At 50.3% G+C, this 15,000-nt stretch overlaps 1 protein-coding gene across 1 annotated transcript in view; it reads left to right on the top strand.

Moving 5' to 3' along the window:
- Positions 1-15,000, top strand: part of LOC311315847 (protein diaphanous homolog 3-like) — a gene marked incomplete at both ends in the record, with an annotated part of 177,342 nt that overhangs the window by 144,684 nt on the left and 17,658 nt on the right. Inside the window, 3 exons of the mRNA XM_084446546.1 lie at positions 4,168-4,262; positions 4,375-4,476; positions 13,210-13,449. Of these exons, the coding sequence (XP_084302672.1) occupies positions 4,168-4,262; positions 4,375-4,476; positions 13,210-13,449 (437 nt within the window). The remainder of the gene's footprint in view (positions 1-4,167; positions 4,263-4,374; positions 4,477-13,209; positions 13,450-15,000) is intronic.

Genomic DNA, 15,000 nt, shown 5'->3' with positions numbered 1-15,000 from the left:
TCTCTCTCTCCCTGCCCCCCCCTCTCTCTCTCATCCTCCTCCCTCTCTCTTCTCTACCCCCCCCCCCCCCGCGCCTTCCTGTGCTGATCCACTCTCCCCGTGTCTCGTCACGCAGTCGTGGCGCCGCTGAAAGGCGCCGAGCGCGGCGGTGAGCGCGGGGAGCGCCGGCGCGCCGGTAACGAGCGCCGTGTAATGAGGACAGGACGAGGAAGTGGATTGAATGCACCGCAGAGAGGGGCGGGGACTTAATGAACCTGAGCCATCCGGTACACCTGGGCTCCTGTCTGCAGCACTGATATGAAACACACACACACACACACACATGCATGCACACACCTACAGTACACAAACACACACACACACATATTCTTTGTTAGATGAAGAGAAGAGTGAAAGCCTAAAGAAGGATCAGGCGGTTCTCAGCAATGACGCATGTTATGAGGAGATGAATTGCAGACAGGAGTGGGAATATTATATCAAATCGCTGCAAAGAAAACATTTGAAACTGCAAAGAAAGAAAATTTAATGGTTGAAACTCCTTGTTTGAAAGCTTGAGAAATGTTCAGCAATATTGAAACTAAGTTTGGAAGGCTTACACAAAGTTTTGAAAGGCTGGGAAAAAAAAGATTTGAATCTCTGCAAAAAATATTTGTATTAGAGTTTTCCTTCACTACTGCAGAAGTCTTTCTGTGTTTCTCTAAGACATTTTCGGAGTTTTGAATTAGGCACTATTCTCCCGTGTAACCGGGTTTGAAACCTGAGGCGATCTGAAAACTGGTGCGCATGTTGGAAAAACAAGTTTTAAAACGTTGGAACGCGAGGTTTGAAAGGGCAAATCTTGCATTTTCTATTTGTTCAGAGCTCAGCTACAACCGTTCAAGTCCTACTTTTCAGAGGTTTTCCCACACAGCCGTAACGCTGCGTCACCAGGCTGCCTGCGTCCCAGTCACGTTTGGAAACTCTGAAAGATCGGTTTGAAACTCTGAAGCTGGATTTGAAACTCTGAAGCTGGATTTGAAACTCTGAAAGATCGGTTTGAAACTGAAAGATCGGTTTGAAACTCTGAAGCTGGATTTGAAACTCTGAAAGATCGGTTTGAAACTGAAAGATCGGTTTGAAACTCTGAAGCTGGATTTGAAACTCTGAAAGATCGGTTTGAAACTGAAAGATCGGTTTGAAACTCTGAAAGATCGGTTTGAAACTCTGAAAGATCGGTTTGAAACTGAAAGATCGGTTTGAAACTCTGAAAGATCGGTTTGAAACTGAAAGATCGGTTTGAAACTCTGAAAGATCGGTTTGAAACTGAAAGATCGGTTTGAAACTCTGAAAGATCGGTTTGAAACTGAAAGAAACTCTGAATGCTGGATTGGAAACTTTGAAAGCTGGGTTTGAAACGCTGAAAGCTGGATTGGAAACTTTGAAAGCTGGGTTTGTAAACGCTGAATGCTGGGTTTGAAACTCTTAATCTTAAAAAGATGGCCTGAACAAAACATATTGGATTGACAGACTGACTAGCTGGGAGAGGCGCTGTCCAGCTGCCCTCTAGGCTACAAGGTACATTGGACATTCTGTAAATTATCATTATTTTCTAAAAAAGTATGAATTAAGTATTTTCAAGCTGCTATGTTAGCTAGCTTAGCCAACTTTATCTAGCTAGACATAGCTAGTATTACACTGGCTCATTTCGGAGTTGAAAGTTCATATTTTTGAATGGTTACTGGGACAAGGCATGATGTTTTCAACAGCACTGGTACCTTCTCCTGTTTCAGACTCGAGGTTAGATTTGGGCGGCGGATCTGTAGCTCAGGAGGTAGAGCAGGGTCGTCCAATGATCGCAGGTGTCGGCGGTTTGAATCCTGGCATTTCCTGACAACATGTCGAAGTGTCCTTGGCCTCCCGGCTTGTCAGTCTGTCAATCCCATCCGTTTTTTCTGTTTGTTTTCCAGACCATCTTTTTCACAGTTTTAAACCCAGCTTTCAAAGTTTCAAATCTATCTTCAGAGTTTCAAACCGATCTTTCAGAGTTTCCAAAACGTGACGCCCGGTTACACGGGATAATAGTGCCATATTCAAAACTCTGAAAATGTCTTGGAGATGCACTCAAAGACGAGTGCTAAAGTAGCGAAGAAGGAAAACTCCAGTACAAATAATTTCCAATCTTTTTTCAGCCTTTCAAAACATTGAAAGGCTTCAAAACTTGGAAAGCCTTCAAAACTTTCTTTCAGTATTACAAAACGTTTTTCAAGCTTTTAAAATAATTAGTTTCAATCTTTCAATTTTTTTGTTTGCAGTTTCGAATTATGGCACCAATTTTCCAGCAATATTATCGCCTGTGATCACAGCACACACAAGAGAATGAAGTGGGAAGGATGGAGAGAGTGTGTGTGTACTGTATGTGTGCGTGCATGTGTCTGTGTGTGCGTGTGTGTTTGTGTGCATGTGTGTGTGTCTCCGTGTGTGTGTGCACGCGTGTACATGTAGAAAAAGATCCAGCTTGTATACTTTCTCAGTGTAGAATCCACCTTTACATTTTCTGTAATAAGACGTGTTTCTTATTCACTGATATTTCAGCATCCATCCACACACTCACACACACACACACACACACACACACACACACACACACACACTCACACACACACACTGTTCCCCTTGTGACGGTTTCGCTCTATAATTTCCGCTCTGCATAATTTATCACTTTGACTCGGCTGATTACACCAATTTTCCTTTATTACTTCAAACAAAGGTCACATGCCCCGCTTGATACGAGCCAATGAGGTGCGTCAGAGATCAGCTCAGCCCAGGGTCCTCATTAATCCCACACTCTCAACCGCCATTTCCACACGGAGATAATGTGCGCTTGTGTGTGTGTGCGCGTGTGAGCGTGTGTGTGTCTGTGAGTATCTCTTCATCGTTTGACATTGCTTTTCTGCGCAAGGGTTTTCAGTACGTGCGTGTGTGTGTGTGTGCCCGTGTGTGTGTATGTGTGTCCGTGTTGAGTGCCTGTGTGTGTGTGTGTGTGTGTGCGCACGTGTGTGTGTGTGTGTGCCTTTGTCTGTGTATGTGTGTCCGTGTTGAGTGCCTGTGTATGTACTGTATGTGTGTGTGTGTGGGTGTGTGCGTGCGTGCGTGTGCGTGTGTGGGTATATGCGTGTGTTTGTGCGTGCCCGTGCCAAAGACAGTGCGAGTCCGTGGGAGCGCTAGCGTTGGCGAAGGAGGGTGGCGGAGCGCCAGCGGTAGTTATTTTGTGCTTCTCTTAGTTTTCGTAGGCCTGTATGGAACAGAACTCACACTACTGTTGACTCATTAACATGCAACATATTATCCCCACGAGGTTTGTTTTACAGCAGTCAAGGTTATATTTCCAGCCAAGTTTTCACTGCAGAATAGTTTGTGTTCTGCGTTTCCTGCGTCTTATCTGCTGTGCCGTGTTCCACCGGGGGTCGTGTTCCACCGGGGGCCATGTTCCACCGGGGGCCCTTGTCAGCGTGGCGCTAGCGGGGCACCGGGGGGCCGCCTCTATTTCGGTCTCCAGATCCCCCTCTGATTGCGGCGGCTATCGGACGCATCTGTTTACATCCGTTAACAAAGCCGCGCGTCGCGGGTTCACGCACCACTGGGACGGCGCTCTCTCTCCCTCTCGCTCTCTCTCGCTCTATCTCTCTCACGCGCGCGCGCTCTATCTCTCTCCCTCGCTCTCTCACGCGCTCTCTCTCTCGCTCTCTCGCTCTCTCGCTCTCTCGCTCTCTCTCCCCCCTCTCTGACACACACAGGTGCGCGCGCACACACACACACACACACACACACAAACTGACCTAAGTGCATTCAGATAGCACTGTGTACTACAGTAAATCTCACAAGGAACTTGACTGAGCTACATTTTAATGAGTTTTACTCCTCTATTCCCCTTCATGCTTGTGTGTGTGTGTGTGTGTGTGTGTGCACATATGCGTATGTGTGTGTGTGTGTGTGTGTGTTTGTGTGTGTGTGTGTGTGTGTGTGCGCGTATGTGTGTGTGTGTGTGTGTGTGTGTGTGTGTGTGTGTGTGTGTGTGTGTGTGTGCGCGTATGTGTGTGTGTTTGTGTGTGTGTGTGTGTGTGTGTGTGTGTGTGTGTGTGTGCGTATGTGTGTGTGTGTGTGTGTGTGTGTGTGTGTGTGTGTGTCCAGCTATCTTCCTGGGTTCATTCCGGATGCCGTACCAGGAGATCCGGCTCATGATCTTGGAAGTGGACGAGGAGAAACTAACTGAACCCATGATCCAGGTACACACACACACACACGCACACACACACACACACACACACACACACACACACACACACACACACACAGTCGGGTTGCTACCGTGTTGATGATGATGTGTTCTGTGTTCAGAACCTGGCCAAGCACCTCCCTGAGCAGGAGCAGCTCAACACCCTGGCCAAGTACAGGAACGAGTACGCAAGCCTGTCTGAGCCCGAGCAGTTCGGAGTGGTGGTGAGTGACACACACACACACACACACACACACTGTATGCAAGCACTCACACACAGGCACACACACACACACACACACTGTATGCAAGCACTCACACACAGGCATGTTAGAGATCCGAATACGCGTGCACTCATCAATCATACACCCGCCACCCACCCGACCAAATTATCTTCTAAAATGTAGAGACCCGCACCCAACCTGCCAAACAGGAAGTCATTGTATTTACATTTAAATTATGACCGTGCTCATTCGCTTTTCATATAGGCACATTTTCTTGACTTAAACAATTGAAAGATGATAGGCTCGCTTTCGCAGGATCTGTGTTGACGAAGTGGTCGAGGGTATTTGAGTGAGCTGCTGGCAGGTCTCACGCTTTCTCGCGGTCGTTATAATATAATATATATGATTATAGTAGTTATTAAATACGAATATAACTGACAAATCCACCCGAAATTAATCACAATGTTGATTTTTATTGGCCTACCCACCCGCGGACGCGGATAACCGCGGATATCGTGTATATATCCGCAATATTCGTAACGCGCCGAGGTGAGCGTTGTCGTCCTCTCCTCAGGCCCCATTTTGACATTTACCTCACAATTTGCTAGTGGCGCCACGGCCGAGTGAAACGCAGCACCGCGGGGGGGGCGGCCGAAGTGCACACAGAGCGATGGCGCCCGCTCCGTTCGCCGTCGTTCTCGTCGTAGGCGGCAGGAGAGGGAGGGAGAGACGGAGGGAGGGAGGAGGGGAGGAGACGGTGGTCGGGAGATGAAAGAGAGCGACCGGGCTCCGTGTCGCACCAGAGAGAGGGGGGAGAGGAGGGGGGCGAAGGGGAGGGGGGGGTCGCACCAGAGAGAGGGGGGCGAAGGGGAGGGGGGGGGGTCGCACCAGCGAGAGTTTTTTCGCTAAGCTCAGCCTTCTCCGTGCACGCGTGGAGGGTCGGGGGGCTTGCGTTCCCGCTCCAGCGAAACCTCGGAGGTTCAAAGGGAATTCTTCGTTTGTGATTGTGCAGGTACCCCCCTCTTCATCCCACCTCCTCTTCATCGTTTGTTTGCTGAGTGTGAGTGGAGGATCAGGGTCCCTGGGGGCGTGAACACGTGAACACACACACACACACACACACACACACACACACACAGGAAAAGCTGGATGACTGTCTCAAAGTCTATAAAACTTTTATTTTTTATTCTTTATTGACTGCAGAGAGATGAGTGAAGAGTAGAGCGAGGCAGACAGTTGCAAGACCGATGGACAGCTACAGATTAGACCGGTGGATCTCAAACATTTTCCAGTAATTTACCCCCTTAAAAAATGTATGGAACAGAACTCACCCTACTGTTGACTCAATAACATGCAACATATTATCCCCACGAGGTTTGTTTTACAGCAGTCAAGGTTATATTTCCAGCGAAGTTTTCACTGCAGAATAGTTTGTGTTCTGCGTTTCCTGCGTCTTATCTGCTGTGCTGTGTTCCACCCGGGGGCAGTGTGTACAATACAGCGCTAACAGTGTCTGGTTTAAACGGCAACCTTGTAACTGAAAAACACCAATGCTACATTCCAAATGTTTGAAATCCAACATTTCACAAAAGGCAGTTTTTCATTTATATATGCTGTGTTTTGTCCAGCATTGGTCTCGGCCAATACAGCAGTGGTTAGAAGCAGGCCTAACAAGTCTCCAGCTGTGGTGAATGGCTTTTTGGCTTTAGGTTAAAGGTTAAAGTCCCAATGATTGTCACACACCTGAAATTTGTTCTCCGCATTCGACCCACCTCCTGGGGGAGCGGTGAGCAGCAGCGGCGCCGCGCTCGGGAATCATGGTGATGTAGCCCCCCAATGCCAACCCTTGATGCTGAGTGCCAAGCAGGGAGGCAATGGGTCCCATTTTTATAGTCTTTGGTATGACTCGGCCGGGGATCGAACTCCCGACCTCCCAGGGCTCAGGGCGGACACTCTACCCACAAGGCCACTGAGCTGGTTTAGCTACGAGCAAAGACAACGCCTGAAGCCTCGAGTGCTTTAGCTGATGTTGTGCAGATTATTGAATATAAAATGTGGTTTATCAAACTGATGTTTAGGATTAAAATGTTATTATTATTATTTAAATATTATTATTTTAGCATATATTTTTCAATTAACATTTTTAAAAAGTCGCACTTAGCCCCTGCAGTACTCCAACTTACCCCTAGGGGTGCACACACTCCCTTTTGAAACCACTGCATTAGACCATACATAGACTGAAGAGAAGAGTAGGGCAGAACACGTGTGCTTCTACAATATTTCGATCACGGTCTTGCTCAGGACCTACCGTTAAAGGTACCCAACGAAACGTGAATCAAAACAATCCGTTCTTTGTTTATTTTCTAAATTCCTCGATTATATGGTTCCTTGTAGTCTAATAAACATGTTGAATCACTTGAATCACGTCTTTCCTACCTTTTAATTTCTTCGCAAAATGATATTGAGCTAATGTTTTGAAAACAACAAAGATGTGTGAAACGTCACTATTATGTACTCCGCGTATTGACGCAGTGACGTAGTACGCGATTTTCGGGCACCACCTTCTCAAATTTGCTCTAGAGCGCATACTAGTGGTCAAAAACTACATTGGGTACCTTTAACCGTTTTTTTCCGTTGTGTTTCAAACCCCTCAAGTAGCCTTCTTCACACCTGGCAATAAAAAAAATCAATTTGAAACCACATAGAAGTGAATTGTGTATAAAATCCCGTGGGGGGTCGAGACCCCCGATGAACCAGGGCTGCTGTGGGAACATCATCCCAACAGGAGTCATTTGCATATGCCAACGATCGGCACGGAGAAGGAAGCCGTCTTTGGATCCTAATTGGTGGACTTGTGACCGGGGGTGTGTCTGGAGTGGAGGTGTCCTGTCAGCTCGCTGACTTATTCAACCACTGATTGCGATCGTTCCTCATTGTTCAATAAAGAAATATGCGCCGGTAATATCGGACAGTTACTACCTAATAAAATGACAATATGAAATGATGGGAGGCCAGTGGACTTATTGATAGGGTTGTCAGTGACGCCGACGCCTGAATGTTAACCAGCTTTCACATGAGGCTGGATCGTGAGCTTAGACACTTCTCTCTGCGCTGCTTCCCCGGGTCAAACAGCGCTCAGGAGGTCAGCTAGAGCAGCCTAGCCCAGGTCAAACAGCGCTCAGGACGTCAGCTAGAGCAGCCTAGCCCGGGTCAAACAGCGCTCAGGAGGTCAGCTAGAGCAGCCTAGCCCGGGTCAAACAGCGCTCAGGTCAGCTAGAGCAGCCTAGCCCGGGTCAAACAGCGCTCAGGTCAGCTAGAGCAGCCTAGCCCGGGTCAAACAGCGCTCAGGAGGTCAGCTAGAGCAGCCTAGCCCGGGTCAAACAGCGCTCAGGTCAGCTAGAGCAGCCTAGCCCGGGTCAAACAGCGCTCAGGTCAGCTAGAGCAGCCTAGCCCGGGTCAAACAGCGTTCAGGTGAGCTAGAGCAGCCTAGCCCGGGTCAAACAGCGCTCAGGAGGTCAGCTAGAGCAGCCTAGCCCGGGTCAAACAGCGCTCAGGAGGTCAGCTAGAGCAGCCTAGCCCAGGCAAGGTCAGACACATCGAGCTGCAGGCCTACGGTTGACGGCAGGAGTGTCCAACGCCACAGACTTTGGCGTCGCTCACCTGAATCGGAACGTGGCCGACATTGTGCTGAAAGGGGAGGAACATGGAGCCTGTGTAGAATTGATTCAGAGTGATTCAGAGTGATTCAGAGTGATTCAGAGTGATTCAGAGTGATTCAGTGATTCAGAGTGATTCAGTGATTCAGAGTGATTCAGCGTGATTCAGCGTGATTCAGAGTGATTCAGAGTGATTCAGAGTGATTGAGTGATTGAGTGATTCAGAGTGATTCAGAGTGATTCAGTGATTCAGAGTGATTCAGTGATTCAGAATGGAGGACCATCTCAGGACATCACTGTCTGAGACAAACAAACCGCCGCGCCCCCGAGAAGTTGATTACATCACACCGACGACATTAGGCTACAATTGCGCTCATCGCTTCTCCAGTTTCGCCACTCGGATGCGTTCACCCTCAACCATGCTTCATGTGACCATGCCTCTCGTACCTCGGTGGCGTAGAGCCTACAGGCTGACAGGAAACTGGCCTCACGCTGACCGTTCCTGCCAAGGCTTCCTCCCAGAGTGCCCAGCGAGCAGACTGCACACCCAGAGTGTTCAGGGAGCAGACGGCACACCCAGAGCGTGTTCAGGGAGCAGACTACACACCCAGAGGGTGTTCAGGGAGCAGACTACACACCCAGAGGGTGTTCAGAACCAGACTACACACCCAGAGAGTGTTCAGGGAGCAGACTACACACCCAGAGAGTGTTCAGGGAGCAGACTACACACCCAGAGTGTGTTCAGGGAGCAGACTACACACCCAGAGGGTGTTCAGGAAGCAGACTACACACCCAGAGGGTGTTCAGGGAGCAGACTACACACCCAGAGCGTGTTCAGGTAGCAGACTACACACCCAGAGGGTGTTCAGGGAGCAGACTACACACCCAGAGAGTGTTCAGGGAGCAGACTACACACCCAGAGCGTGTTCAGGGAGCAGACTACACACCCAGAGAGCGTTCAGGGAGCAGACTACACACCCAGAGGGTGTTCAGGTAGCAGAATACACACCCAGAGGGTGTTCAGAACCAGACTACACACCCAGAGAGTGTTCAGGGAGCAGACTACACACCCAGAGGGTGTTCAGGGAGCAGACTACACACCCAGAGTGTGTTCAGAACCAGACTACACACCCAGAGAGCGTTCAGGGAGCAGACTACACACCCAGAGGGTGTTCAGGTAGCAGACTACACACCCAGAGGGTGTTCAGGGAGCAGACTACACACCCAGAGGGTGTTCAGGGAGCAGACTACACACCCAGAGGGTGTTCAGGGAGCAGACTACACACCCAGAGCGTGTTCAGAACCAGACTACACACCCAGAGGGTGTTCAGAACCAGACTACACACCCAGAGGGTGTTCAGAACCAGACTACACACCCAGAGGGTGTTCAGGTAGCAGACTACACACCCAGAGGGTGTTCAGAACCAGACTACACACCCAGAGAGCGTTCAGACCCAGAGGGTGTTCAGGGAGCAGACTACACACCCAGAGGGTGTTCAGGGAGCAGACTACACACCCAGAGAGTGTTCAGGGAGCAGACTACACACCCAGAGAGTGTTCAGGGAGCAGACTACACACCCAGAGGGTGTTCAGGGAGCAGACTACACACCCAGAGGGTGTTCAGGGAGCAGACTACACACCCAGAGAGTGTTCAGGGAGCAGACTACACACCCAGAGGGTGTTCAGGGAGCAGACTACACACCCAGAGGGTGTTCAGGGAGCAGACTACACACCCAGAGAGCGTTCAGTGAGCAGACTGCACACCCAGAGGGTGTTCAGGTAGCAGACACACCCAGAGGGTGTTCAGGGAGCAGGCTACACACCCAGACTCCCACACAGTTACTCCCATCCAGAGAAGCACACACATCCCTTGTGTTTTTCCCAACGGCCGACACTTGATATGCAAACCGCCGCACTAATTCATTCAGTCAGCACAACTCGGCGCAGGTTACAAAGTCAGTTATCGCAAGAAATGCAACTCTGCAAAGTTGTGGAAAACCAGCTGACCTGAGATGACCGTAGGGAGAGAGAGAGATTTATGCCACGGTGTGTTTTGATTAGTGTTCAGTTCAGCGGCACAATATGGAGATACACACAGCACACTGACCAATCAGAACACATGATTCACCAATAATATTTTGACCTCCGAGAGGTGATGTTTTCGGGCGGTGTGCGTGAGAGCGTTTGTGCGTGCGTGTTTGTCTGCGAGCAGGATTACACGAAACCTACCGGAGCGATTTTAATGAAACTCATGCACATTTGGAAGCGGATCCGAATCACGGGGCCGCCCCCACGGGGCCGCCCCAAACATGGCCACCGCTCCAGCGATTCACCTTTTTTTTTTTTTGTACTACGATTACACAAGAACTACCAAACCAATTTTTATGAAACTCGGTGGTGGGATGCATCATGGGACAACTTGGAACCCGTTACATTTTGGAGTGGATCCGGATTATGGCCCGGACCCACAAATGAAAACACAACTGCACAACCTCCAGTCGTTTTTTTTGACTCGGGACCGCTTAATTCTCCGGGGTAAAAATAAACGGGGGGGCCTTCGCCAACTTGGGCTCAGGAGCCAAAAATCCCACTGATTAATTGTCAATTGATGAATTGAAACAGCCTTATCTCGCTGTGGGAAGGTCACGGTCACATGCACGTGCGTGCACACAGACACGAAATGCATTCTGAGCACCATTTCTAGTTAATTATCATTTAATTTATCTTTATTAGTATCATTATCTATAATATCTATGCAGTATATTAGTTATTGTCAGTCTGTGCCATGGCAATTACCTAGGGTATTACTGTCACTGAAATATTCTGATCGTTTGATTCAAATACTGCTTTAAATATTCAGTATTAAAAACTCAAGAGTATCGAAATCCTCACCGAAACTTTGATCGCTGTTTTCTCAAAACAAGGTTCAAAGACGGCTTTTTTCCCCCACAAATGTTTCAAATCCAGTGTATGTATGCCAGCTCATATTCAAGCTCAGGGCCTTCAGGAAACAAAACAACACAACAGAACAACAACCTCATCCGCTGCCCCTCGTCACATGTTACCATCAGTGAGGATAAACCCAGAAGAGCCTGACAAACTTTGCAAGCAGTTAACTGAAGACTCGCTAATCACTAATGAATAAGACTCACTAACTGGCTAATGAATAATTCTCTATATCAACACCCTCAAGTTCCGTTTCACAAACTTTGCTGCTAATCCCCCTTTGAATGTGTGACTCTGAGCTCTGAGTCAGTCTGTCTCGGGGGTTCATCTGGGATTAGACGACATGTTGACAGGCTGCAGGGAGAGAGAGAGACGCCCATGTTGACAGGCTGCAGGGAGAGAGAGAGACGCCCATGTTGACAGGCTGCAGGGAGAGAGAGAGACGGCCATGTTGACAGGCTGCAGGGAGAGAGAGAGACGGCCATGTTGACAGGCTGCAGGGAGAGAGAGAGAGGGAGAGAGACAGGCTGCAGGGAGAGAGAGAGAGGGAGAGAGACAGGCTGCAGGGAGAGAGAGAGAGAAGCAGCTTGACAGGATATTTACTCACAGGAGTTGAAGCGTTTTTGTCCGGGCTGATTTGGGGCGTCAGCGCAACTCTGGGACACGTTCGTGAGCACATGCATGCACGTACATGTACATTACCTGCACACACACACACACAGACACACACACAGACACACACACACACAAAGATTTAGGATACAGTTTGAGTTTGTTGTTTACGTTACAGTAGTCAACCTCTATGGATACAGACGTGCTGGATCACTAAAGAACATTCTGGAGAGGACGGAGAAAAACAGGGCCTGATGAAGCCTACACACACACACACACACGCACACAAACACACACACACACATACAGGCACACACACACATACGGGCACACACACACACAGGCACACAGACACACATACAGGCACACACACACACACACACACAAGCACACGTACAGTCCTTTGATAACGTCACTGAAACCATAATTAAACCCTTGGTGGGGGACATCATATACCTCAGAGCCATCCCACTCACACACACACACACACACACACACACACACACGCACACAAGCTATCTAAGACCCGGGTTGTAGAGGCACCGGATCCAATGCAATATTTCCCAATTAGCTCTAATTGTGTATGAGTTGTAATCCAACCCAGCCTTATTGTATACCCCCCCCCAGCCCCCCGGACCGCCGCTCTGCAATTAACTCGCCAGGCCTGATTCCCAAATCAGATCACTGGCAACATCTATTATCACTGCCCAGCCAACCTCAAACGGCGGTCACGTCACGCAAGGCCGCGCGGCCATCGACGGCCTCTCTAAGCGCGTTTCCTCTCGGAGAACGGGGCGAAACCCGGAACCTTCCGGCAGCTTCTCTGGCCAGTCTTTTGGGGGGGGGGGGGGGGTTGTAAATAGCGGTCGTATTTTAATGCCGTGTAAATCCCCCGGCTAGAAAGGGTTTGGCTAATGGTGGTGGACATATGGTGACTCACCATCTCTCTCTCTCTCTATCTCTCTCTCTCTATCTCTATCTCCTCCTTTCTCTCCATTTACCCTCCATCGAATGTTCCTTCAAATTTCTCATCTCCCCTTTTCTCTATTCTTCCTCCTCTCCTCTCCTCACCCCTCTCCCCTCCCCCCTCCCCTCCTCTCTCCTACCTCTCCTCTTCCCTCCTCTCCCCTCCTCTCTCCTCCTCTCCTCCCCCCACCTCTTCCCTCCTCTCTCCTCCTCTCCTCTCTCCTCCTCTCCTCTCCTCACCTCTCCCCTCCTCTCCTCCCCTCTCCTCCTCTCCTGCCCTCTCATCTCTCCGCTCCTCCTTTCTCTCCTTCCCTCTCCTCCCCTCTCCCCTCTCCTCTCTCCTCTCCTCCTCTCTCCTCTCCTCCTCTCTCCTCCTCTCTCCTCTCCTCCTCTCCTCCTCTCTCCTCTCCTCCTCTCTCCTCCCCTCTCCTCTCCTCCTCTCTCCTCTCCTCCTCTCCTCCTCTCTTCCTCTCTCCTCTCCTCCTCTCTCCTCTCCCCCTCTCCTCCCCTCTCCTCCTCTCTTCTCCTCTCCTCCTCTCTCCTCCTCCCTCAGATGAGCAGTGTGAAGCGCCTCCGCCCTCGTCTCAACCACATCCTGTTCCGGCTGCAGTTCGAGGAGCAGGTGAGTAACCTGCGCCCGGAGGTTCTGGCGATCAGCGCGGCGTGCGAGGAGCTGCGGAGGAGCCGCGCCTTCAGACGCCTGCTGGAGCTGGTTCTGATGACCGGGAACTACATGAACGCCGGCTCACGCAACGCCCAGTCCTACGGCTTCGACCTCAGCTCGCTCTGCAAGGTGGGCACACACACACACACACACACACACACACACACTGGACTCACACCGACCATTGCGCACGCACACACACACGGACACACACACACACACACTGGACTCACACCGACCATTGCATGCGCGCACACACACACAGGGACACACACACACACACTGGACTCACACAGACCATTGCGCGCACACACACACACACACACACACACACTGGACTCACACGACATTACATAACATTATATTACAGTCATTTAGCAGACGCTTTTATCCAAAGCGACTAACAATAATTGCATTTAATGTAGGAAAAGCCAATGTACTACTACTTGCCAGAACTCCTTTCTAAAACAAGTGACTAAGAGCATAATCTAGTGCTGAAGGCAAAGTGCAAGAATAGCAATCTAAAATACAATAGGTGCTTAAAAGGGAGGATCGTTGAAGTACAGTACTTATTTTATTTTTTTTATTTTTTTTATATATTTTAAGGCATTTCTTCTTTCTTGCTATAGGACAGTGTAGGTGACAGACAGGAAAGGTGGGAGAGAGAGAGAGAGAGAGAGAGAGAGAGAGAGAGAGGGGAAGACATGCAGCAAAGGGCGTGGGCGGGATTCGAACCCACGCCGCTGTGGTAAGGACTAGCCTTTACATGGTACGCGCCCCAACCCACTGAGCTACTGGGGCGCCTAGATGTACTTCTTGAAGAAGAAGAAGTTGGATTACCGGGGGCCCAGGAGGAGGAGGAGGAGGGGGCAGCCCCGATCCCCGGAGCGAGCGGTCTCAGGGGGTCCAGGAGGAGCAGGAGGAGGAGGGGGGGGGGCAGCCGAGCGTCCCTGAGTTCACCTCTCTATCCCGCGTCCCCCCGGCGGCCGGACAGCACAGAGACCCCCCCGCGGGTCTCTCCACGCCGCCTTGCCGGAGATCACCGCCGGAGCGGCCTCGCCGCACGACGCGCGCCCGTCACCATGCACGCCCGTCACCGTGCACGCCGTGCGTTCACCGTTTTACTCGCCTCCATGTCAGCAGCCAAGTCATTAAGGACCCATTCTTATTCACAATGACCCGGGAAGAGACAAGAGACACGCGTTAGGCCTCTGTGTGTGTGTGTGTGTGTGTGTGTGTGTGTGTGTGTGTGTGTGTGTGTGTGTGCGCGTGTGTGTGTGTGCGCGCTCACGTGTCATTGTGTTATTGCATGACTGTGTGTGTGTGCATGCTCACGTGTTGTGCTATTGCATGACTGTACGTGTGTGTGTGTGTGTGTGTGTGTGTTACTGTACGCGTCACTGTGATCCCTCCCATTGCGTTCCCTGTCACCTTGACTCGCGGAGAGAGAGGGGTCCTATCGTACGCTCCATCTAAAGTGCCTCTCTCGCCCGGGCACTTTTGTTTTGACGCTATTTCATTTGATTTAAGACCGGCAGCCGTGCGGACGGACCGCACTCTATCTGCTGGCATCTATCAAGGCAGCCAGGACCCCAAAAACCACTTTACTCTGCCTCATCTGCCCACGCCTGATAACCGGGGCTCGCGCGCTGGGGGCCGCCCCTGAACACACACACACAC

Source organism: Borostomias antarcticus, assembly GCF_949987555.1.
Source record: "Borostomias antarcticus genome assembly, chromosome: 12".
Taxonomy (NCBI): domain Eukaryota; kingdom Metazoa; phylum Chordata; class Actinopteri; order Stomiiformes; family Stomiidae; genus Borostomias; species Borostomias antarcticus.
The sequence above is the reverse complement of the archived record's forward strand: the minus strand, read 5'-3'. Positions and strand labels throughout refer to the sequence as shown.